The sequence below is a fragment of the Capricornis sumatraensis genome, chromosome 8 (assembly GCF_032405125.1).
Source record: "Capricornis sumatraensis isolate serow.1 chromosome 8, serow.2, whole genome shotgun sequence".
Lineage (NCBI taxonomy): Eukaryota > Metazoa > Chordata > Mammalia > Artiodactyla > Bovidae > Capricornis > Capricornis sumatraensis.
The window spans coordinates 42,891,201-42,915,165 of NC_091076.1; the positions used below are offsets into that span (position 1 = coordinate 42,891,201).

At 42.6% G+C, this 23,965-nt stretch overlaps 1 protein-coding gene across 1 annotated transcript in view; it reads right to left on the bottom strand.

Moving 5' to 3' along the window:
• Window positions 1-23,965, bottom strand: part of RAB38 (RAB38, member RAS oncogene family) — a 63,445-nt gene that overhangs the window by 20,738 nt on the left and 18,742 nt on the right. Inside the window, exon 2 of the mRNA XM_068978890.1 lies at window positions 17,130-17,410. Coding sequence (XP_068834991.1) covers window positions 17,130-17,410 — 281 coding nt within the window. The remainder of the gene's footprint in view (window positions 1-17,129; window positions 17,411-23,965) is intronic.

The following is a 23,965-nucleotide window of genomic DNA, read 5'->3' on the forward strand; positions in this document are numbered from 1 at the left end:
GGAGACCATCACTTAGTCATCTTACTTGTCTGCTTTGATTTTCAGACCCACCACCTAGCAGAGACACAGTGAATAAATCTAATTGTTGGTGATTTAGAAAGAGAAAGAGAGAGCACCAGTGCTGTGCAATCTGGTTCTGCTTTTTGTTTTTCTCTTGTCGAACATCTTCCCACTGTCTTACTGGGAGGAGTAGCGCAGGAAACCCCGGCTACCTAAACGTAACCGTGTTGTGCACTGAGAAGAGTCCACTGTTTTCCAATCTTAGCTCTTCTGTGAAATACACCATTCCTCTACCCCTTCCTCTCTTGGTGGCCTCATTTTCTTGTCAAAATGTTGGGCGTACCCAGAAATCAGGCCTTGGTCCCCTTATCGCGGCCTAGATGTTTCTCTTGAACTCCAGAATCATACACAACTGCATACTTGACAGGTCCTCTTAGATGTCTCCTAGATTTTAACATACGCAACACTGAATCCTTATAGCTTTCCCTAAGGCCCATCCACATCTCAGGACCCCCAGCTCAGACAGTGGCAACTTGACTTCTCCAGTTGCTCAGAACAAAATCTGTGGAGCCATCCCCAAACATCCTCTTTCTCTCATAACCTTCATCCAAATCATCAGTTAATCCTGTCTGCTGTATGTTCAAAAATACATGTCGGCACTTCCTTGGCGATCCAGTGATTAAGACTTCAAAGTTCCACTGCAGGAGGCATGGGTTTGATCCCTGGTTAGGGAACTAAGTTCCTGCATGTGTGGCCAAAAAGTTAAAAGATAAAATATATTTTTTAAAGCATATAGAGTTTGATTATTTTTCAGAATTTTTCTTCCCTAGATACACAATAGAGTCCTAGCTGATTTCCTGCTTCCAACCTTTCCTACTATAATCCAAGCTCAACATAACCACCAGAACAACTGTCTAAATCAAATCGTAGCACTGATCAAAGCAGATGTCTTCTCATCTCACTAAGAGCAAAACTCAAAGTTGTCATAATGCTTTAAAGACTGGACACATCGCCTCTTACTTCATCTCTCTCATCCTAGCAAAGCCCAGCTACCAGTTCCAGAGGCACCTCTGCCCATGCTAAACCCTCTTCCATGATCATTCCCCTCCCAGGAATCTAAACGACTCAATGCTGGCCCTCTTCCAAACCTTTAATTAAAAAAAAAAATACCTGAGTGAAACCTTCCCTAGTCACCTGTCTAAAACTGCTTTCCTCTCTGAATCCCCAAGCATACATGTACTCAAGCTCTAGGCTCCTTTCCTGTACAAACGAACCCCCTAGCACTTTGTTCTACAGGACAGACTTATTTATCTTTTAATTACCTGCAGCCACACTACAATGCAGGCTCTCAGAAGACAAGGACTTGGTCTGTTTCGCCCAGGCATAACCCTACAGTCTAACACAGTGTCTGTCACGTGGAGGAGAAGTACTCAGATTCTCTAAAGAATGAAGAAAGGAAACCATAAAATGAGGAGTTAGATGACAAGAAGATTTTGAAGTACTCTCCAAATCTAATTTTTCCTGGGTTTCCATGCAATGGTAGAAGACACAATGAGGTGATAATGGGGGTCTGAGTATGGGTTTCTATTACCGTGGTAACACAAGGCCTCTTGAGACTTTGATAATTTAAATTTACTGCCCATGTCTGTCCTTCTTTACAAAAATCTGCAACATGGAACTACATTTATAACCACATGAAACAGACAATGATACTTCTCTTTCCCAGAAACTCTTCCTTTTCAAAGGGACTCATCCTGGGAGACCTGCCACAATGAGCCCGTTGAGGCAGCATGTAAAATCAGGATTTACATACAATGTTTCAGAAACACACTGTACAAGCACTGCTAGGCACCCACTGCAGCCACCCCTCTCTTTCATTTTGGGAGCCCCAAAATGAAAGCTGAATGACTTGCCTCACGATTCACAAAGATCATGCTTACATTAGAGAATTCAGAGTGACCTAAGAATTAGAAAGGGTCTCGACAGAGTTTCCTTCCCTTGAAGCAACCTGTGACAGGCAAATTTATTCCCAAAAGATGGCTCCACTTCATTTAGTTCAAGGACGTGGATTTACTGCTCTCGATCTTTCTGTCCGTGGCTTTGCTACATTATTCCAGGAACAATCTCATTCCTTCAGATCACCCGTGGACACCCCTGGCTAACCTCATCCTTGAGCAGCACTCCCGCATGTTGGCTCAGTGAGCAGGCTGACTGGGGAGCAGCTGCCGTTGCTTCCCGCTTCTGTCTATTCTGACTATTGATCCCCCGCCTCCATCCCCTGTCCCAGCAGGTTCTCCCAAGGAATCAATACCTGACTAGTCAGCAAAGCAGAGATGAAACAAGGCCGTGGGAGGGCAACGCTGCCGCTCACAAACCTAAGGGTCCTCCAAGGATGGCACACAAGACACATTGAAGGAGGGAAAGGACCACAAAACGGGGAGAGACCAAAGCAACACTGAAAAAAGACAGGGAGACACACGGAGGAGGGAAGCAAACATGTCTCCACCACAAACCCCTCATGAAACAAGGAAGCAACCCCTTCCAGAAGTGTCTGACAATGGTGTGGAGAGAGGAGACAGAGCCTTTGCCCATGCTTTTAAGAGTAGAAAGGACGGAAAGAAAGTACCAGGTAGACCCAGAATCAATCAGACCTAGCTTAAATCCTACCTCTGCTACTCTTCTGGGTGAGTGTCTTAAATCCTGCTGGACTTTAGTTTCCACATTTCTCTATTGTTCTTTAACTTTTTTTTTTCTACCGGAGTGAAGCTGATTAACAATGTTGCGATAGTTCCAAGTGTATAGCAAAGTGATTCAGGTATACATGCGTACATGCATCCATTCTTTCTTAAATTCTTTACCCATTTAGGTTGTTACATAATATCAAGAGTTCTCTGAGCTATACAGTAAGATCTTGTTGGTTATCCATTTTTGATTATAAAAGCTTATTTTTAATCCGGAAGAGTAAGAATAGGAAATTTTAAATTCTTCCCAAAGCTTGCCATTTTTAAAAGTTTAATGTGCAGTATAACTTTCCAGATTTTCTAAGTATATATAGATTTCTATTTTTACATAGAAGAATTCACAGGGAACATACTAATTTTTAATCTGCTTTTTTTTTACTTGACAATATATTGAGGATATAACAGTGTGCACATATCAACCCCAAACTCCCTAGCTACCCCTTCCCTGCCCTTCTCCCCTGGGCATCATAAGTTCATTCTCTAAGTCTGAGAGTCTGTTTTGTAAATAAGTTCATTGGTATCATTTCTTTTTAGATTCTGCATATAGGGGATGTCATACTATTATTTTTAATAGTAAGTCTCCATGGTCTTATTGACAATTTTCTGATGGCTGATAAAGCTAGGTAACTGCAGTAGTGATACATTCTTACTTAGATATTTTAGGGTAAAGATAATATTTGTCTTTCTCTGTCTTGACTTACTCCACTTAGCATGATGATGGCTAGGTCTATCTATGTTGCTGCAAATGGGATTTCATTATTTTTATGACTAATATTCCATTGTGTATATAAACACCACATCTTCTTTATCCATTCATCTGTCAAGGGACACTTAAGGTTGCTTCCACGTCTTGGCTATTGTAAATAGTGCAATGTTGTAAATCAAGTATATTTCAACAGCAAAGTTTTTTTAAAAGATGAGAAACTCTCCTTGCTTTTTAAAACACCCAGGGATTTCTAAAGGTGGCTTCCTTATGCCCCTCTGCACAGACGTGTTAAAAAGAAGCTCCTCCCAGCAGTCTCCTTGGATCTTCCTTTGGGAACTCTCTTATCCTTGCTAACTCAGAACAAATATCAAGTAAGCTGCCTCATTCGCAGGTAGAGGTAACACCTTTTCCTCCAAGTGCTCTCACAGCCCTGTAGAGTCCGCTAGTATTTATGGAACTTCCTACTATATTATAATTATTCATTTGTATGATTTTTCTTCCAGGAGACTGGGAACGTCTTAATGGGAAGAAATTGTACCCTTCATCACCAGGGCCTCAGTGCCCAGAAGAGTGCCTGGATATACAACAGGTCTTCAAGGAATATATCAGAAATGAATGAAGCAGTGAGTGAGCAAGTGTAAAACAGCTTGTGCATATCAAAATCACCAAAGGACTGTTTTCCAAAAACATACATCCTCTGCCCCTCCGGATATTTCCAAGATTAGGGCCAAGGCACCTGCAGTGTATCTCAGCAAGCTCCTCGGGTATTCCTGATGTTCAGGAATCACTGGAGAGAGTTCTAGACTAGATCTGTTGTCTAGGCTTCGTTTCTTCAATGAAAATTGCTGAAAAACCTCTCTGCAACTCTGTTTTAGTTAAAAAAATAAAAGACAAATACCATAGTGTGTGTGGCTCAAATGACAATAGCTGAAACCAGTGAGAGGTACACGAGAACTTCAATGAGGAGGAAACTTCTCGATGCTGGTTCTGGGTATGAAGAAGGAATATGCTGGCTAATGACATCCACAGGCTGATGGTAGATTCTTGGGCAGTGTTAGTGGAATCACCAAGCTAAACACTCTGCAGTTGCTAGTTTGGGCCCAAGGCACTAGGGGGGACGGTCTCCCTCGGCTCCAGTTTTCGTCTCTACCCCCGCTTCACGCTGTGGGACGCTGCAACCTCCCTGCTGTGCAGTGTCTAGGGAGCTTTCGGGATGAAAGGAGTCACATCATGTGGTATGCTCCTGGGAAATACAGCAGTGAATTAATTTTTCTGCTTCTTCTTCACAGTTCTCTAAGGACAGAAATACCCCCACAACAGGCAGAAGAAAGAATAATACAGAAAAAAGAATCTTCTGAATAAGTGCTTGAAAAGCACTGCAGCAAAAAAAATTCTGTTTCAGCCAATAAACAGACCAAATAATCACTGACCAAGTGATCAATGTTCACTTGGAAGGGTAAACAGGAGGATTTCAAAGTGCAATGCAGGAGACATGTCCATAGAGAAAGAAGCTTAACATAATGTGGTAAGAGATAGGACAGACTACCTGAGAGTCAGTGGCAGATGATGCTTGAGCTGAGTCCTGAAGGGAGAGTGGAGGACAGGTGAATTAACTGTAGGAAGCATGTTCCAGGAAGCAGGAATTCCAAAATGTGAACAGACGACTTGATGCAGTTTAATATCACTAGGGGATAAACAGGTAGGAAGTAGCCAGGGATAGACTCAGAGAGGCAGAGAAGAGCATCACTATGGGTTTGTTTTTTTTTTTTTTTTGCTCAGGAATTTGGGCTTTCTGAAGGATAAGTAACCTGGTTACTTATGGGAGTATGGATCTTATTCTATGGGAGTATGGATCAAATGTCTGGGTGGATGTGAGGTCTCCCACGAAGATGATCTAATTTGCAGAAGAGCTAATAAATTCCGTTTCCAGCATGTTGGATTTGAAGAGTCATAGAGGTGAGACCTAAGCAGAGTCCAGAGGGACGTGGAAGTCTGAGGTTTGGAAGGAAGCCATGCTGGAGGTAGAGATGAAGGAAGAATGCTGATTCCAGAAGCTAAGTCTGGTATTTAATCATTCTTTGAGTCTGGGAACGGCAGCCATGGTTTACTACTGAAACTCAGAGACCAAATAAGACATATCTGTCACGGTCTGCACCCAGGCAACATTTTCATTCCCAAAGGCACTGGATTCTACTTGCTTTTCCCATCCTCCTTCACCTACACTTTTCCATACCCCTCACCTCTGCTGCAGATTAAGTTCCAGACAGGATAGAACCTCAGGAATATTCTTCCTCCTGGAAATCCTGAAAGATGGGCCTTTTTCCTTTAAAAGATTTTTATAGAAATCATTATGATGGACAGACAGGATACGATTTTTAAAAGTGAAAACATGGAAATCTTACAAAGATTTCAGATTTTCCCTGCCTCGAATTATGGTGCCCTGTCTTGGCACCAGGAAACTCATCAAGTTGTTCTGAACTCTTCTACTGTCCTTTAGAACAGAGCTGATATGTCCTTCCTTCAGTCTCCACTCTTCCTAATTAAGCGCATCATCTGCCAGCTTCCAGGTCCTGCTTCCACACCATGAAGGAGGGCAACACACTCCCAGGGGCAACATCTCTCAGTGCACGCAGAGATCCTCAAAGGGGATGGGTGGACAGTAACGAACCATCGACAGAGGGGTTGTGCAAAAATCCGAGGAGAGGGTTTTGTTTGACAAGGCTCCCTGTTCCCTTTCTGGGTCTGATATTCTACCCCAACATAAAATTCTTGCCCCAGCTGAATAGAACTTTTTCTCCAGGAGTCCCCTAATCCTAACACATTTTTCTAAAGATATAATTGGAAAGGAATTAAGCAATTGAAGGTGCCATGGGCTGCTTCTAGAACAAGCATCTGTGACTCAGTGGGCAGGATTGCCTAGGAAGCCTCTGAAACTGGGAGCAATTTTTGTACATATGTGTATTTTTTTAAGAGAGAGACCAGCCATTTATTGCATACTAATCTTCCAGGCATTTCGTACTTACTGTCATTGATTCTTATGACAGCTCCATTTTTCATATGAGAAATAGAGGCTCAGCATGATTAAGTGTTTGGCCCCAAACCACATAACTTTGGGTCCAAGGCGAGAGCCTGACCCCCATCTACATGGCCTCCATGCCCACACTCACCATACTCTGCCTTAGTGCCTCTCTCTGCTTCTCAGAGTCTTTTCCCAGGTTCAAAAATCCAGTGATCCTACAGCCTGGATCCAACAGAGGAAAAGGTGGATTTTCTGGGTTCAGAGAGACATGGTCTCTCAGAGACTCGTAGCCTGCCTCAGCCCTGTAGGCAACACCCATCATCCGGAAGGAGGGCTGAGCCACCCGGGGTGAGCTGGCCCAGCAGAGGGCCACCGCCCAGCGGCAGACATGTAGGCGGCAGAGACGGAGTCCCTTAAGGAAACATCTGTAGAGGCTGTAAGGTGTGGGTAGGAAGAGAACAATGATGTGGAAAGTCTGGAACTACCTAAGGCAAAGACCAGAGAAGGACATCTGAAGCAGAAGGAGCTGCATGAAAAAGCATGGAGATGAATACTGGGAATACTAAAATTCAGATATTAAAGTAGTAGGTGGGTGGCAAACAGAGAAAGCAAAACTCCGCCATGAGTCAGACTATGTCCCTTAGCATCAGCCCCTCAGGCAGAGAATCCTTAAAAGGCTACAGAAGCCTCAGCATTTTTTTTTAATTTTATTATATCTTTATTTATAAATTTATCTTTGTCATTATAAAAGCAACATAATCACACTAAAAGATGAAAACCAGAAACATGAAAACAAGATCACCCACAATCCTACAATCTAACAACTGTTACCACTGGGCAAGAATTATAACTTTTTTCATATAATTGCATACCTGGTAAACAGACAAAACTCAAAAGTCCACCCTACTTGATTTTCCTTAAGAGAAAACTGCCAATCAACAGGGACTTGTATTCAATTAGTATCTTTTCCTTAGAGGATTTAGAAAATTCTAATATAAAGCATGATCTAAAGGGTTTCTCAGGCTCAAGACTATTGAAATTTGGGGCCAAATCATTCTTTTGGGAAGTGTGTTTGAGGGTGTGTACTGTGCACTCTAGGATGTCTGTAAGACATGATGGGGAAACCCGAACGAACTTTTTGGCCAATGTGATATTTATTGATCAATCCCAGTCTCTAGCCAACCAAGTATCAGTTGCTCCATAAACAGTTATTATATAATAAGGCTAGATCGGAAAAGGCTATAAGACAGTGCAGGGTGGTGGCTGGGTGTACAATTAGCACATGTGGCTTGAAATCCCAGCTTTACAACCTACCAACTGTGAGATCTTCAGCAAGTCATTTATGTTCTCCAGTTTAAACTTTAATCCCTTCATCCATAAAACAAGAAGAATGAAAGGACTTACAAGAATCTTTTAAGGATGAGCTACTGCATGTAAAGCCACAAGCACAAAAGAGAAGCAGTTGCTGTAAGACATAGTGAGTAGAGGGTCAGATCAGACGATGAAGAGTTCAGGCTTTGAAAGCCACCAGGCTGCTGTTGCAACTACTCAGCTCTGCAGCTGTAGTAGGAAAGCAGCCACAGGTAACATGTGCGCCAATGAGCATGGCTGCGCTCTGCTAACCCTTCATTTACTATAGAGGGGCAGCCACATTTGGCCCGCAGGTCATAGCCGCTGACCTCTGCTTTCAGATGTCTAAATTTGAATCAAGGAGAACACTCTACAGAAGGTTCTTGAACTGGACTATGAAAACATCAGAGTGATTCCTTGGATAGGCTGAATTTTTAGCATCATGCGGTATAGCCTGCCTCAAGCCAGGTCTGGAGTCTATGACAACTGTCTAGGCATGAGACAGGAAGGGCCTGCACTGTGGGCAACACGAACGCGAACCCTGCAGGAGAGGGTGGCAAACGCTGCTCCTTGCCTCCCGAACACCCAGCTGCGGTAATAACCTCCGAGAGTCTGTCTGTATTTTCCTACAATGGCTTAGTCATAGTTGGAGCCCATCAGGTCAGTTCAGTTCAGTCGCTCAGTCATGTCCGACTCTGCAGCACGCCAGGCCTCCCTGTCCATCACCAACATCCGGAGTTCACTCAAACTCATGTCCATCGAGTCGGTGATGCCATCCAGACATCTCATCCTCTGTCATCCCCTTCTCCTCCTGCCCTCAATCCCTCCCAGCATCAGGGTCTTTTCCAATGAATCAACTCTTTGCATCAGGTGGCCAAAGTATTAGAGTTTCAGCTTCAGCATCAGTCCTTCCAGTGAACACCAGGACTAATCTTTGCAGTCCAAGGGACTCTCAAGAGTCTTCTACAACACCAGAGTTCAAAAGCATCAATTCTTCGGTGCTCAGCTTTCTTCACAGTCCAACTGTCACATCCATATATGACCACTGGAAAAACCATAGCCTTGACTAGATGGACCTTTGTTGGCAAAGTAATGTCTCTGCTTTTGAATATGCTATCTAGGTTGGTCATAACTTTCCTTTCAAGGAGTAAGCATCTTTTAATTTCATGGCTGCAATCACCATCTGCAGTGATTTTGGAGCCCAGAAAAATAAAGTCAGCCACTGTTTCCACTGTTTCCCCATCTATTCGCCATGAAGTGATGGGACCAGATGCCATGATCTTAGTTTTCTGAATGTTGAGCTTTAAGCCAACTTTTTCACTTTCAAGAGGCTTTTTAGTTTCTCTTCACTTTCTGCCATAAGGGTGGTGTCATCTGCATATCTGAGGATATTGATATTTCTCGGGGCAATCTTGATTCCAGCTTGTGCTTCTTCCCATATTACCTAGCAAATAATTAGCATAGACCTAGAAAACCTTTGGAGAATTAATTAGCTAAAGTTAAAAATTAAAATATTATTCTTAATTTATACTGACTCCTAAACAGATGAGTTGCTTGAATTTGAGACTCATACTTAAGCTACTCTCAGTTTCAAGCAATGATTCCATTTTTCATGCAGGGCATTAAGAATCTGTCAGAAATGATTCAAATAGTTGTACTACAGACTAGTGGTCACTGTATGAATTGATCATGACTCTTAACCATTGCCACCATTTCCTGTAAATGATACCTTCTAACTTTGCTCTGGTTTGGGATTTTCAGGTTGGGCCTGCCCTTTTATGTTCCTAAGTACAACCAGCTTTAAGCAGATTGGTTAAAAATGCCAGGTTAAACATGCTGTACCCCAGCCGAGTCAGGGGAGCCACAGCCACAGCTCCAAATAAAGTCTTTGGAGACAGATGCCTAAAATGTGGCATATCCACTTCCCATAGGGAATTCTGACATTTTAAGAACAGGAACCTAAAAGCATGCTCTGAGCCCAGGAAAGGTTTAATACACATTGTTCACAGCACAGACTTAAATAGTCATTCGATACAAATTGTGTTGAATCAATGAATGCACCAGTGACTATTAAGAATTTTTTCATGGATTGACATTTAAAATTTGGGAGTAAGCCAGAGATGGCTTACTACTGAATTGAAAAATAAAAGGATTTTTTAAGAATAATGTCCTATACTCAATTCATTAAAAAATGAATTAGAATAACCATCTACCCACACCCAAGCTCAACAATGCATTTCCGGTTTGTATAAATGCACTGTATTTCTAATTACATATTTTCTAAAAGCCTATAAAAATAAATGATGTGTGATCCTACCCTTCAAGCAGTTTCTAGAAAACGAGCCACTTAACTGCTGCTTATTTCAGCTTTCAGAGCAATTTAAAAATAATAATGATAATGAATAAAAGCTTACTAAACAATTAAATACAGGGATTTCCCTGGCAGTCCAGTGGTTATGAGTTGGCCTTCCAATGCAGGAGGTGAGGCTTTGATCCCTGGTCAGGGAGCTAAGATTCCACATGACTCAAGGTCAGAAAACCAAAAGGTAAAACAGAAGCAATATTGTAACAAATTCAAAAAAGTTTTAAAAAAATACGACGAAATACAGAAAACACTCCCTTTACAAGAGAATTCTAGGCCAGCATTTCCTTACTGTTGTTGCTCAGTCTTGTCTGACTCTGCGACCGCATGGACTACAGCACGCTAGGCTCCGCCATCCCCCACTATCTCCCAGAGTTTGCTCAGATCCATGTCCGTAGAGTCAGCGACGCTATCCAACCACCTCATTCTCTGCTGCCCTCTTCTCCTTTTGCCTTCAGTCTTTCCCTTTCACAGCATTTCCTTAAAGTGTTCAATTAGTTTGTTAGTGTTCTATGTGGCCAAAAATAATTTACAAATTATCTGATGCCTGAGAGAGTGTCCTTTTGGAGGAGATAATACAAAAAAATACCACTACAGTGTGGCACACTATCGTTTTAAAAATCCACACTAACTAGAGACATATCTTGATTTTGAGATCTTAATATAGGAAGGAACAAAAAGTGTCTGTTAGAATCAAAGAAGTAAGGTAATAACTGTATAGCTTTAGGGAAATTGCCTGGTCTCACCTCAGCGGTTTTTTTAAATTGTAATAACATTAATACTTACTCTATAGGCTCATGCCAGGATTGAATGAGTTTATACACATAAAAATTTCTACACAAAGTTAACATTCAGCAAACAGGAAGAACCTAGACATTGTTATTACTAGAGATTCAGCATGTGCATAAGATATCAAAGGCCTGAAAATTCCAACAGCAAAGGGGACAGTGAAGTTGGTTTTCTCAAATCCATTTGATCATGTATATTAATTTGAATTTTCAGTCACAAGACTCAGAAGCCAATGCTAGCTAAACATGAAATCATTTATTCAAGGCATGTTAGATTGCTTGCAGAATTACTTAGTAGGCTACAGAAACAGTAGTCTAGAAAAACCAGATTTAGCCTAAGCTTCCAGAAACTCAGATCCCATACAGAACAAGTGCGATGAGAACACTGCTACCAGCCACCACTGAACACTAGGTCCTGTAATCTGCAAAGCTCTGAGGAACTCAACTTGAATGCAGTTGTTCCTGGGACCGGATCTTGATTCTGCATCCAGCATAAGACTCAGCAAACCACACTCTCTCCCAAGAATGGAAGTCTGTTCTGCCACCACGTTCCCCAGAGGGGGCAAAAAAACGGGTTCTGCAATGTACCTTCATCCTCTAGTGGCTCACTTATGAATCAGTCTGTAGGTGGAATCTGGGTCATATGTCTGTTTTCTAGCTGCAAAGAAAGCAAAAGAAGAAAGTTTTATGGGCTCTCCCTGGGGAAGTGAGCCTTCCCTGGTGAGAAGCTCCCTAAAGATAACAAACGCGTTTTCAACAGTTACTGGAAACCCAAAACGCATGAAAAATAGGTGTTTCACTGCACCATGAAACCCCTATTTGTTTTTCAGTTGCTAAGTTGTGTCCGACTTTTTGTGACCCCATGAACTGCAGAATGCCATGCTTCCCTGTCCTTCACCATTACCCAGAGTTTGTTCAAACTCATGTCCATTGGGTTTGTGATGCCATTCAACCAGCTCATCCTCTGTTGCCCCCTTCTCCTCCTACCTTCAATCTTTCCCAATATCAGGGTCTTTTCCAATAAATAGGCTCTTTGCATCAGGTGGCCAAAGTACTGGAGTTTCAGCTTTAGCATCAGTCCTTCCAAAGAACACCCAGGGCTGATCTCCTTTAGAATGGACTGGTTGGATCTCCCTTCAGTCCAAGGGACTCTCAAGAGTCTTCTCCTCCCCCTAAAAGCTACTAATGTCTTATAGAGAATACTGCTGGGTATATTCCTTCCCTTAGCAGGCCACACATCAACATCTTGCTTTTTAGTTGTAGGGAAGAGACTAAAATTCAATAGAGTTTAATGTCAGAAAGTTTCTTCTAGGGTACCCATTGATCTTAGAATATTCTGAGATCGAGGGTGGGCCTAAAGGTCACCATAAATAGGACAGAAACAGACAAGGAAATCTGCCAGAGGTAGAGCACGCCGTGGAGGCTGCATGAACAGAAGACACTGCAGTTCTTTCTGAGACTGTTCTTGTGACCACTCGGGTAGATCCCACCCGCCCCATTATTTCCCATCTACATGGCATTTTCCTGGTGTCCTGCTTCTGAACACAACCTCACGGGAACCGCCAGAGCATAAAAGTAAGATGGAGCAGCCTGGGAAGGACTGAGATGTAGAAACAGACCCTTCTTCTGAGTGCCGCTTTTGTGAGCATCAGAGTCAGCTACAGATGATGACACCCACACGGGCAGGTGGGCTGTGGGAACAAGCGATTGAGACAAGGTGGGATGTGTGTGCGGTGAGATCAGATATAAAACATCCAGGGACCCCTGGGTCGCTTAATCTCATAGAAACTCTGAAAGGTAATTGGATCCGGCCATAGCGTGAATCCAAAGGAAGTCGCTTCGGAGATTCAGGCAGAAAGCATCAAGAAGGCGCCAGGTAAATGGAGCAGAAGGTCAGGGGGCTCCATCAGCCATTGATATGGGCCCAAAAGATAGGATTCTCAGTCTTGGGAATGCTCTAGCAAGAGCAGGCCAGGGCCCTCATTCTAAATATACAAATCTACCAAATCCTTGGAGAAGGAAATGGCAATCCACTCCAGTACTATTACCTGGAAAATCCCATGGACAGAGGAGCCTGGTAGGCTACAGCCCATGGGGTCGCAGAGTCAGACACGACTGAGTGACTTCACATTCACGTTCACCAAAGCATATTATAAATACCAGGCTTGGACACAAAAATGCATAAGAGCCATTATTAGAGATAAGGTATGATGTGGACAGTGCGATGCATCAGAGCTCCTGACCTACAGGTTGACCAATTAAATTAAATTACAGACCAGAAACGGAGGTGTTAAAAATAATTGTGCTAGGATCCTAGGCATAAATCAGGAATGTTCCAGAAAATGGGACATATGCTCACCCCAGTTATATGTTACCTGGCTGTAGTGAATCCCCAGGCAGAATTCAATTAAACATGGCTAAGAAAAGAAGATAATGCAAAGGGTGAAAACTAAAGAAAACCTGACTTAGGAGACTGCTTTTCTTTTCCTTCCTTTGCTTTTGGTATTTGAAGAGATGATGTGAAAAACCAAAGATGCTAGCAAACATTTACTTTTAATTTTTTTTTTCCCTCTCTTAATTCACAGCCAGAGGGTACTATGCTTATTCCAGCAATAGCACAAGGCCTGAAGATTCTTGCAGAAAGTTTCTTGAGAAGATTAAAGAGCAAGAGGTCAAATTTACTTTGGCAGTGGGGTCAGCAGCAGAAAGGAGGCTTGTCTAAAGAACAAGCTCCTCTAACATTCCGCTAGTTTCAGCTTCGGGCATGGCCAAACTGCTGATGATACCCACAGGATTTGTGCAAGAGGCGGCCGGGAGAACAAAGCCAGAGGCTGTGGACGTTAGCTCATTAGAAGTTTTGGAAACACTAAAAAAAAGAAAATCAGATGTTTATCACCAGACTGATAATGATGTGACCCAAGAGGACTCAAGTTGTTAGGAGAGACACTTTTCTAAGACAAAGATCTTTATGGGAAATGTTCCCCGGTCCCAAAGGTAATCAAAGAATGAACTGGTGGCTGCCTCTAAATGCTGCCATCTTAGATTCTGGCAGACAGTCTGAGCTGGGGCTCTGTTTTGTAAATGCTGAAATGCTATCCTCAGAAAGGAAGCAGAGCTTTATCAGAGATCTTAAAAATAAAAAGACTTTGTTTGACTAATCAAGGATGCAGTATTGTTCCTGCTGCAGGATTGTTCCTGCACACCTCGGTGTCCACTTTGAAAACCAGCCCGGCTCTGGGAAACCATTTTCATTATTTGGACATCCGGAAGGACAATTTCAACAGCAGTATGCTTGGAGGGAAGAGAGGTGTAGGTTCTGCCTTCTACAGTGAGGCCTTGTACCCTCTTGGTCACATTAGCCGTTCAATGCCCTTTAGCCTTGGGAAACTCCCTCCGCCCTCTCTCTGTACAAAGCTTCTCTTCAAAGTTTACACTTTCGGGGATTTGGAGGATTAGAAATCCAGCATTGAAGTCCATGTGGGTCAGCCAGGCCTTAAGTTAATTAACATCATGCCTTAAGTAGAGTTTGACACTGCAATCATTGTACAAGGAATGTTAGCGTGAAGTGAAAGAAAGTCCTTGTCCCACAAGACAATTCAGCCCTCCCCACAGATTCACAGGCCTTTTCCTTCCTTTTCTCTTATTTTTCTGTTGGTACTTATTGGCTGTCCGATATATATTGGATATATCCATATATTTTTACTTAGGTTTTGTTGTTATTGTTATACATGAAGTCAGGATCCTGTTTCATAAATTTCTCTGTTCCCAGTGCCTGGTATATAACAGGCATTCCATAACATTTGCTGAATGAGAGAATGATGGATCTAAATATATCCTTATATGAGTCATTCGATATAGATTGGCCTCCAGGTGTATTAATTGAGAAAAGGAGTTCTCCAAAATTCTGGTCTTTTACCCCTGTGCCTAGAGGCTTCTGGGCTGGAGACTCTTGGGAAAGAAAGGAATTTGAAGGAATATTCAAGGATCTGTGGAATGAAGTTGAGTATGGGGCTAAGGAATGGGTAAATGGATGCATTCACCCACATTTTGGAATTTTTTTAAAAGCCAGACTAACACCCAATAACCAGACTATTAAAAATGTCCTATTTCTGGGACTTCCCTGGCGGTGCAGCAGTTAAGACTGTCTCCAGCGCATGCGGCACAGGTTCGATCCCTGGACAGGGAACCGAGATTCCACCGCCACTCTGTGTGGGGGATGGTGGGCGGGTGGGGAGTGGGGGGGGGATAGTGTTTCTTCAGTGTCCATCACTTAATCACATTCGCGAGTACTACTTGGCTGACGTATCTTTACAAGAGTAAATTCTTGGAACAAATAAACAGACACGGTTCAGTGGGAGCCAGGAAATAGAAAAAAGGTACTGTGTCCCAAATCTAAGGGAAAAATCCTCAAAAATAATAAGGAAAACAAAGGGTTTTAAAAGGAAAAAGGGGGAAGCACGTACAAGCATGCTGAGGCCTCAAGAAGGAAAACAAGGAACCAAGAAGTAAAACTTTCTAAACATAAGGCCAGCTTAGAGGCAGCACTGGGAGAGGGCGGGCACTGAGACCCGCCCCCAAAGCCTGAACTAAGAGGTCAGATAAGAGGCATCGCCGCCTCGTCCTCCCGCTCTGGCGCCTCCCACCCCGAGCAGTTCAGTCTTCCTGCTCAAGCTTTCACTGTAGCGATAGTTTCACATCAGGTTTTTCTCTGTAATCTCTACAGCCATTACTTTAGCTCAAGGCTTTGTCGTTTTCTCATAAAGAATGCAGTAACTACCATGTCGATCTGTCTTTCCAGAGTCCCCAAGGACAAATCTGACCACTCTACCCTCTGATACAAGACCCTTCAGAAGCTCCTCCTCAGCCTGGTTCCTAGTGGCTCAGACGGTAAAGCGGCTGCCTGCCATGCGGGAGACCTAGGTTCAACCCCTGGGTCAGGAAGATCCCTGGAGAAAAAAGCGGCAACCCACTCCAGTATTCTTGCCTGGAAAACCCCATGGACGGAGGAACCTGGTGGGTTACAGTCCACGGGGTCGCAGAGTTGGACACAATTGAGTGACTTTACTTTCTTTAAGCCTATTTAAATGATGTCCTTTCAAGCTGTAGTTCCAAACCATGCGCTCAAAGGTTCACAGCAAGGCCTAGGTGTTAATTTCCCTCAGTGCAGAGACAATGCCTATCTTACTCAAAGATGAATCCCAAACAATTAGCACAGTGCCTGTGCTCAAGTATACAATATGTGTATTCCACAAATAAATAAGTAGAAAAATTGTGATTTACAACTAAGCAGAATGCAATCTTAGTAATATAAAACATACATATATATATGCACATAGAGAATATCAGAAAAACATATTAAACCATTTACTTTTAATTTATGATTTTTAAAATTTTTTTCAAAATCTATGATGAAGCTATTTTTCTCTCTGATACTGACACAGAGAGAAAGGGAGCAGAGTAAAAGTTGTGCCCCTGATACATTAGATAACAGCGTGGGGCACAGAGGGGAGTGTCAGCCTCTCACCAGCTCACACTGGATTCTGCGTCTTCCAGCCCTGACTCTGCCCACACTTCCTGCTACTCGCTGCCACCAGGAGGGTGAGCAGTGCCAAGCCACACTATGTTCCTTACAGGCATATTTGCCATCCACTCACTCTTTGCCCACTATTCCAACATTCCCAGTGTGCTTGTTCTGTGCTTTGGCCATCTTTTCATTTCTAGGGCAAAACACAGTTCCTGATACACAGTGAAACATTAAGTGTTGATGGAGTCAACTAATACTTGAGTAAAGCACTGACACTGAAGGTGAAGCTTGTTTCTTTCATTGACTAAAATCATCCTTACCTACCAGAGCTATTGTGAGGCCTAAATGAGAAAACACACAAAAATCCCACTGACATATCATAAGCACTCCATACATGAACGTAGTTATTGAATACTGTGATTACATACAGGTTGCTTTGCTGCCTTAGCCACAAACACCTTAAATTGTGGGTCACAGTTGCACCCATCCCCTTGAAATGAGAAAGAGCTTAAAGCAGTCTGAGAACTACAAATCGCTAAACAAACATATACTATCATTATGGTAATAATGATGATGATTATATGCCATTTTCTTTGTGAATCCTGCCTACAATAAGTTTATCCTTTAAGGTCACATTACCTTTGCCGATGTTTCAAACCATCCCACGAAACCATGCTCCTTGCAGAACTGGTCCATCTTGAGGCCATTGTTCAGGAGCACATCCTTCCCCTGGTCACATTTGTTGGCCAACAAAACCACTGAAACTGGTTTGCCGTTAGGGAGACTTAACTTTGAGTCCAAGTCATTCTTCCACTTTGTCACTGCTTCAAATGTAGCCGGCCTGGTGACATCGAAGACAATAAATGCACCCATAGCTTCTCGGTAATAGACCCGTGTCATGTTTCCAAATCTTTCTTGACCTATCACCAAAAAGAAACAGAAATCAAAAATTCATTTCTGTTGTAAACTGAATCATATATTGGACCCTAACAAGGCTTCCAGAATGAGCAGATCACTCCGTAAAGTGTTCCATTGCTTATCTATTAAAAAAAATGCACTAAATACACAACCAGGATACTCTTGTTTAGGGTGTTTTTTTTTTTTTTAATCCCAAGGGGATTCATTCATGCAATAAGTAATTATTGAAATATCCTTGGACCATGTAACACTCCAGGACTGTGCTAATACAGTATACCCCTAGCACATATGCCTACCTTGGTTTAATTAAAGTGAAACAAAATTTAAAATTCAGTTCCTCAATCACATTTCAAGTGTTCAATATGTGGTTGTGGCTACAGTATTAGACACCCCAATAGAGAACATTTTCATTATCATAGGATGCTCTATTGGACAGTACTGTCCTAAATATTTGGAATACAATGATTAAAACATGAAAATACCTCCCATCATGGAGTTTACATTTTAGTGGGACAATTAGTACTAATTAGATTAGCATGTTACAAAGGCATCCGCGGTCAACTCCTATTAAGGATAATAGGACATTTGCTAACCATCAGAAATATGATTTCCATAAATAATCATGAAGGTACAACTGATATTCCCATTTTAAAGTGAGACCAAGAGAGGCTAAGTAACTTCTTCAAATTATATAGATGCAAGCTTAAGAAGTTATAATCCAAAGTTGAGCTTTTTGAATCCAAAGCTCATAGTCCTTTACCAACAATGAATACCCTCAGTTACTAAACCATAGTCTTGTACTATCTCTCCCCTGGGTTCATGTACCAGGAGTGTCCCATTCAACTCAACTGAACAGAACACATGTTTATCCATCGATGCCAGTTTCTGAGCTACATGCTAGGAATACGACAGTGAACCAGATGACCTATACCCTTAACTAGTCTGCAATCTATCGGATAAGGCAAGCCTTCCGACATATAAATACATTGTTGTTGTTGTGAAAGTGGCTCAGTCATGTCCGACTCTTTGTGATCCCATGGATTATACAGTCCATGGAATTCTCCAGGCCAGAATACTGGAGTGTGCAGCCTTTCCCTTCTCCAGGGGATCTTCCCAGTGAACCCAGGTCTCCCACATTGCAGGTAGATTCTTTACCAGCTGAGCCACAAGGGAAGCCCATAAATACATACATAAATAAATGGATTGGTCTTATTTAGACCAATCAGCTAGAATCAGTTTTGTTCTGATTCTTCATTTTCTAAATGAATACTAGCAAGTTTCTTAAACACAGTAAGTTTAGCCTTCCTCATCTGCAAAACAGAAGTAATAATATGTACCTCACAGGGCTGTTACATGGATGAAAAGAACTGATGTATGTAAAGCACCCAGCAGTCCCTTGCAACTAGCTGGTACTTGAGCTTTCCCTCCCTTTCTCCAGCATGTTAAAAATTATAAAAGACAATATGACAAAGGTAGTGAAATCAGAGTTCTAGACCAGACTTTATGAAAGAACATTACAGGAATTTGAGCTGATCAACAAATATGGAAAAAACCCTATTGCTTGTAACTCTGTCCACAAGTAATTGCTGAAGATGGGAGATACTGAAGACTGGGTTTATGTTTTCTGAACCCCAAACTCCAGAAGTGTATGACCAGGCAGAGTTATTTTATTGTGACTTGGGAACTTCTTCGTGTTTAGAGTTTTATAACGTTTCAGAAATTAAAACAAAGTCAAGTGTGTATTGAATAAGCCAACTTCTCTTTTTAAAAAAAGGGCTGAAACTGGCATGTATCTGTAGGTCAATATACCTCTAAGGACACTTAACATTTGCATTCAAGGTTTTGTGACAGTGAGTTTTAATTCAAGTTACCAAATTCTTTCGTAGGTCATGTTCACACTGCCATTAGTACTGCGGATTGTAAGAGGAACTGATCCATAAGCACTTAATGAAAACACATGAAGGTCAAGGCTTCCTCACCTAGTGTGTGAGCCTGTGTCCTCAAGCACGTATCCCTGGAAAGAAGAGCACTTTGTCAGAGCCACATGACCGTCCTAAAATATCCCTCACTTGGGTTATACCAGCATTTAAAAAAAATTCCCCACAGTCATCTAGTCAATGAAAGAGAGGTATAACACTACTCATATGACCCAAAGGCCACAGATGAACTTTCATATTTCCGAAATGAGTTCTAAATTTCTTTTATTTCCGTTTTTTGTTGTTTTAGATCCTTATGCATACAGAGATTTCCTTTGATACTGATCAGGGTGGCCATGACATTTCAGGAAGACGGGGAAAAAGGCCCTCTGTGATCATTCGGAACTCTGAAGGCCTCTGGGCTTTTTCCGGATGTCTTATGATCCCTTTCAGAGAAATAATCAGATGAAGGGCAAAGTCATGGGTTATTCAATAATCTGCTTGTCCGGGGTTTTCATAGTACAATAAGGCAGCCTTTAAGAAGAAAGATTTTACATTTCAAATATATGGCAAAGGGTCTATACGATAAAAAAAAAAAAAAAGACATACTACACAGACCACGTAGACTTACACCTCTGTAGGGATTGTGTGTGTGTGTGTGTGAGTTTGTGAGGGTATGTGTGTCAGATCAGAAACCAGAAGAAGAAGGTTTGTTTCTAGAAAGAAAAGACCTTTGTATATGGAGGTCACTGGGCCAGGAGACTTGGCAAGTTTGTATTTTTGGCATTCCAGCAAGAGGTCACATTCAGACCAAGGGCTTTCCAGCACTCATTCTGTCGCGCCTTTGTCAGCTGACAGCCCTCTCTGCTGTTTCTTAAGAAAAGAATGAGAACCATGTGATGCTTAGTGAGTGCCTACATGTGAGCCCAGTAGAGACCTGATGAATCCATCACAGGTGATTTACTTTTCAAACAAAGACTATAATTCAAAAAAAAAAAAGCCACTGGGGTCAAATCACACATTTGACCCACATTTATTGAATAGACAGTATGGTCCAGGTTCTGTGCTTTGTGCTGCAGATACAGAATTTTTGTCCTCAAGGAACTTCTAAACCAAGAAGTGTCACACTAGAGGCCCAGATTGAAAATGAGTTGGTTCTCCACGTAGGTCCCCACACACTCCATAGCCATGTAGACGTGGCTCATGATTCAGTTTTCAGTCTAAAGGGGTGTTAAATGATAAAGCAATCAGCCGAATCACAAAGGTTAGTACAATGGCTGTGGCAATAGTTTGGATAACCTCCCACAGAAATCACTAAGTCGAAGGGTCAGAAGATGGCAGGTGGGAGTGGGGCAGGGGTGGCGGGGAGGCTTCATTTTAATCCCTTGTTACCTGTGCAGCCTTATACAACTATATTTCTCTCCCTGAGACTCAGTTTTCTCATCTGTAAAATGAATTTGTTCTGGCCAATCTCAAAGTCCGCTTGCTGTTTTCATGCCTGGAGAATCCCAGGGACGGGGGAGCCTGGTGGGCTGCTGTCTATGGGGTCACACAGAGTCAGACACAACTGAAGTGACTTAGCAGCAGCAGCAGCAGCTCTATGTTGGGCTTCCAAGGCAGTGCTAGTGGTAAAGAACCCACCTGCCAATGCAGGAGACCTAAGAGATGCGGGTTCGATCCCTGGGTCAGGAAGATCCCCTGGAGGAAGGCATGGCAACTCATTCCAGTATTCTTGCCTGGAGAATCCCATGGACAGAGGAGCCTGGCAGCTACAGTCCCTGGGATCACACAGAGTCAGATATGACTGAAGAGGCTTAGCACACATGCACAAAGCCCCATGATAACACCTTGAAATCAAGACCTGGTTCTCTCTTCCAACGGCCCACAATGGCCCGTTTGCTGTCATGGATTCAGCTAAAAACATACACCAGCAACACTGCTATAGTGTATATTTAATAATATTTTTCACTTGGTAATTATTTAATAATATTTTTCACTTGGTAATTATTTAATAGTATTATCTAAATGGTCTCAACATAACCAAGCAGTGAATCTTCTGCTGCTGCTGCTAAGTTGCTTCAGTTGTGTCTGACTCTGTGCGATCCCGGAGATGGCAGCCCACCAGGCTCCCCTATGCCTGTGAATCTTCTAGACAGGTATAAAAACAAGAGGATTTTCTAATAACCAACTAGCTGTGTGACCTCAAATGGGTCACTTCATCATTCAGAGTCTCAGTTACCTCACTGGTTAAAACAAGGAACTGAATTACACACCTACATTAAGTTCATTATCGCCTCTGGCCAACCCCCTTCGATCAGCCTCCCCCATATGAAGACATCCAGCTATCTGCCTCCCCCTCTTCCCGTGTTCCTGTGCTGGTTCCCAGAAACACCATCCACACCCCCACCAGAGTGGTCCCTACAGTCATCTCCCAGCTCCTTCCCCATCGCCACATACAAAGGGTCTCCCACGTCGCACCAACACTTCTAGTTCAAATGGGGCTCTTGACTTTGCCCCTCTGCTCCATCAGCAGTCTCTCTGCTCCAGTTCAAGCCCTCATCTGGACCTCTGAAAGCTCCTGAGGTTCTTGGCATCTCAGTTTTTATCACCCCCATTTCCCCTTAAGATAAATATAAATATAACTAACACAGGTCTTCAGACAGTTGCTGTTCTGGCAGCACAAGAAATCACCTGATGGGTGCATATAAAGGAAATGAAATCACTACCTTGAACAGGCACACTCATGTCCATTGACAGAGCAATGGACAAAGAAAATGTGGTTGGTCTTCCCTCAGTATATGCAGAACATTGGTTCCAGGACCCACTAAACATATGAAAATCCACAGGTGCTCAAGTCCCTTATAAAATGCACTCTGTCCTTTATAATCTGTGCATGTGGAATTTGCAGATACGGAGGACCAACTATATACATGTACAACAGAATATTAGTCATAAAAAAGAAGGAAATCCTATCTTTTGCAATAACATTAGTAATATGTTAGAGAAATAAGTCAGAGGAAGAAAAATACCATTTGATCTCACTTATATGAAGAAACTAAAAACTCTATAACAGCCAAAAATTCATAAAAACAAAGAGCAAAACGGTGGTTGTCAGGGGCTAGGGGATGGGAGAACTGGGGAGATGTTGGTTAAAGGTCCAAATTTCCAGTTATAAGATGAATAAATTCTGGCGATCTCAGGCACAGCACAGTGACTATAGTCAACAATACTGTATCACATAATGGAAAGTTGCTAAAAGAGCAAGTCTCAAATATTCTCAGCAAACACAAGAAGGTCATTAGGTGAGATGTGTGTTCTGTCATTTCAGTCATGTCCGACTCCTTGCGACCTATGGACTGTACCCTGACCGGCTTCTCCATCCATGGGATTCTCTAGGCAAGGATACTGGAGTGGGTTGCCGTGCTCTCCTCCAGGGGATATTCCCAAACCAGGAATTGAACTCCAGCATCTCCTGCATTGCAGGCAGATTCTTTAGCCACTGAGCCCCCTGGGAGGCCCTATGGGAGGTGATGGAGATGTTATTCACCTCACTGTGGTAATGATTTCAAAGTATACACATATATGAAATCATCATGTCGTACACCACTGAGTAAGCTTATATCTCAACAGAGGCTTTCCTGGTGGCTCAGACAGTAAAGAAAATGCCTGCAGTGCAAGGGACTTGATTCAATCCCTAGGTAGGGAAGATCCCCTGGAGAAGGCAATAACCACTCACTCCAGTATTCTTGCCTGGAAAATTCCATGGACAGAGGAGCCTGGCGGGTTATAGTCCACAGGGTCACAAAGAGTCAGACACGACTGAGCGGCTAACACATATCTCAGTAGGGCTGGGGGGACGAAAGAAATCACCCAAAGTATTCTCAGAACACCCGTCCCCAGGGCATCCTCCTCAGAGATTCTTACTGTACTGCTTTTGTGTGGGGCCTAGGAAACTGTTTTTTTAAGCCTTCCCTAGCTGAAGTCTTAAAACTTCTATTTCTATTAGAATCACTTTCAAAATACAAATATTACCATTATTCTCTGCCATTGTAGCCCTTCAGTGACTCTTCCATGCTTTAAAAAAAAACACTCGAATGAAGACTACACATTTGGAGACTGTCTCCAACCAGCCTTCCAAGCTCTTCTCCCGTCCCGTCCTTCCGAGTGCCCCACAACCAAGCCACACCGGATGATCTGTCCTTTCCAGAACACATCCTTCACAACTCTCTGGCTTTCCTGGCTTTTTCTTTTTTTTTCGCAGCTCTGTTCCCAAAGTCTGAATTCCTTCCACATCTCTCCTCTCACCTTCAATTACATCCCGTGTATCCTATTTCTGTGCCCTGAAACCTCACAGAACCCGCCAGCCGGAACTCTGGCTCCCTTTTTCACAACCCCACAGCATTTTCTTTATCCTGTTCCATCCACACTTACCATGCTCTGTCTTCATGCTTCTGTCTCCAACTTGGCATTGCAAAAACCTGGAGAGCAGGCTGGTCACATTTTACACTGTATATCTGAAGTTTATTCCTCTACTGTTTGGATATAGTTAAGAGTTCCAAGTATTGTGGTAGAAATGAACTGAAATTAAAATTCGTCCTTCCTCTAAAATACAGCATTATCTTGTTTTCATGAGCCAGCGCC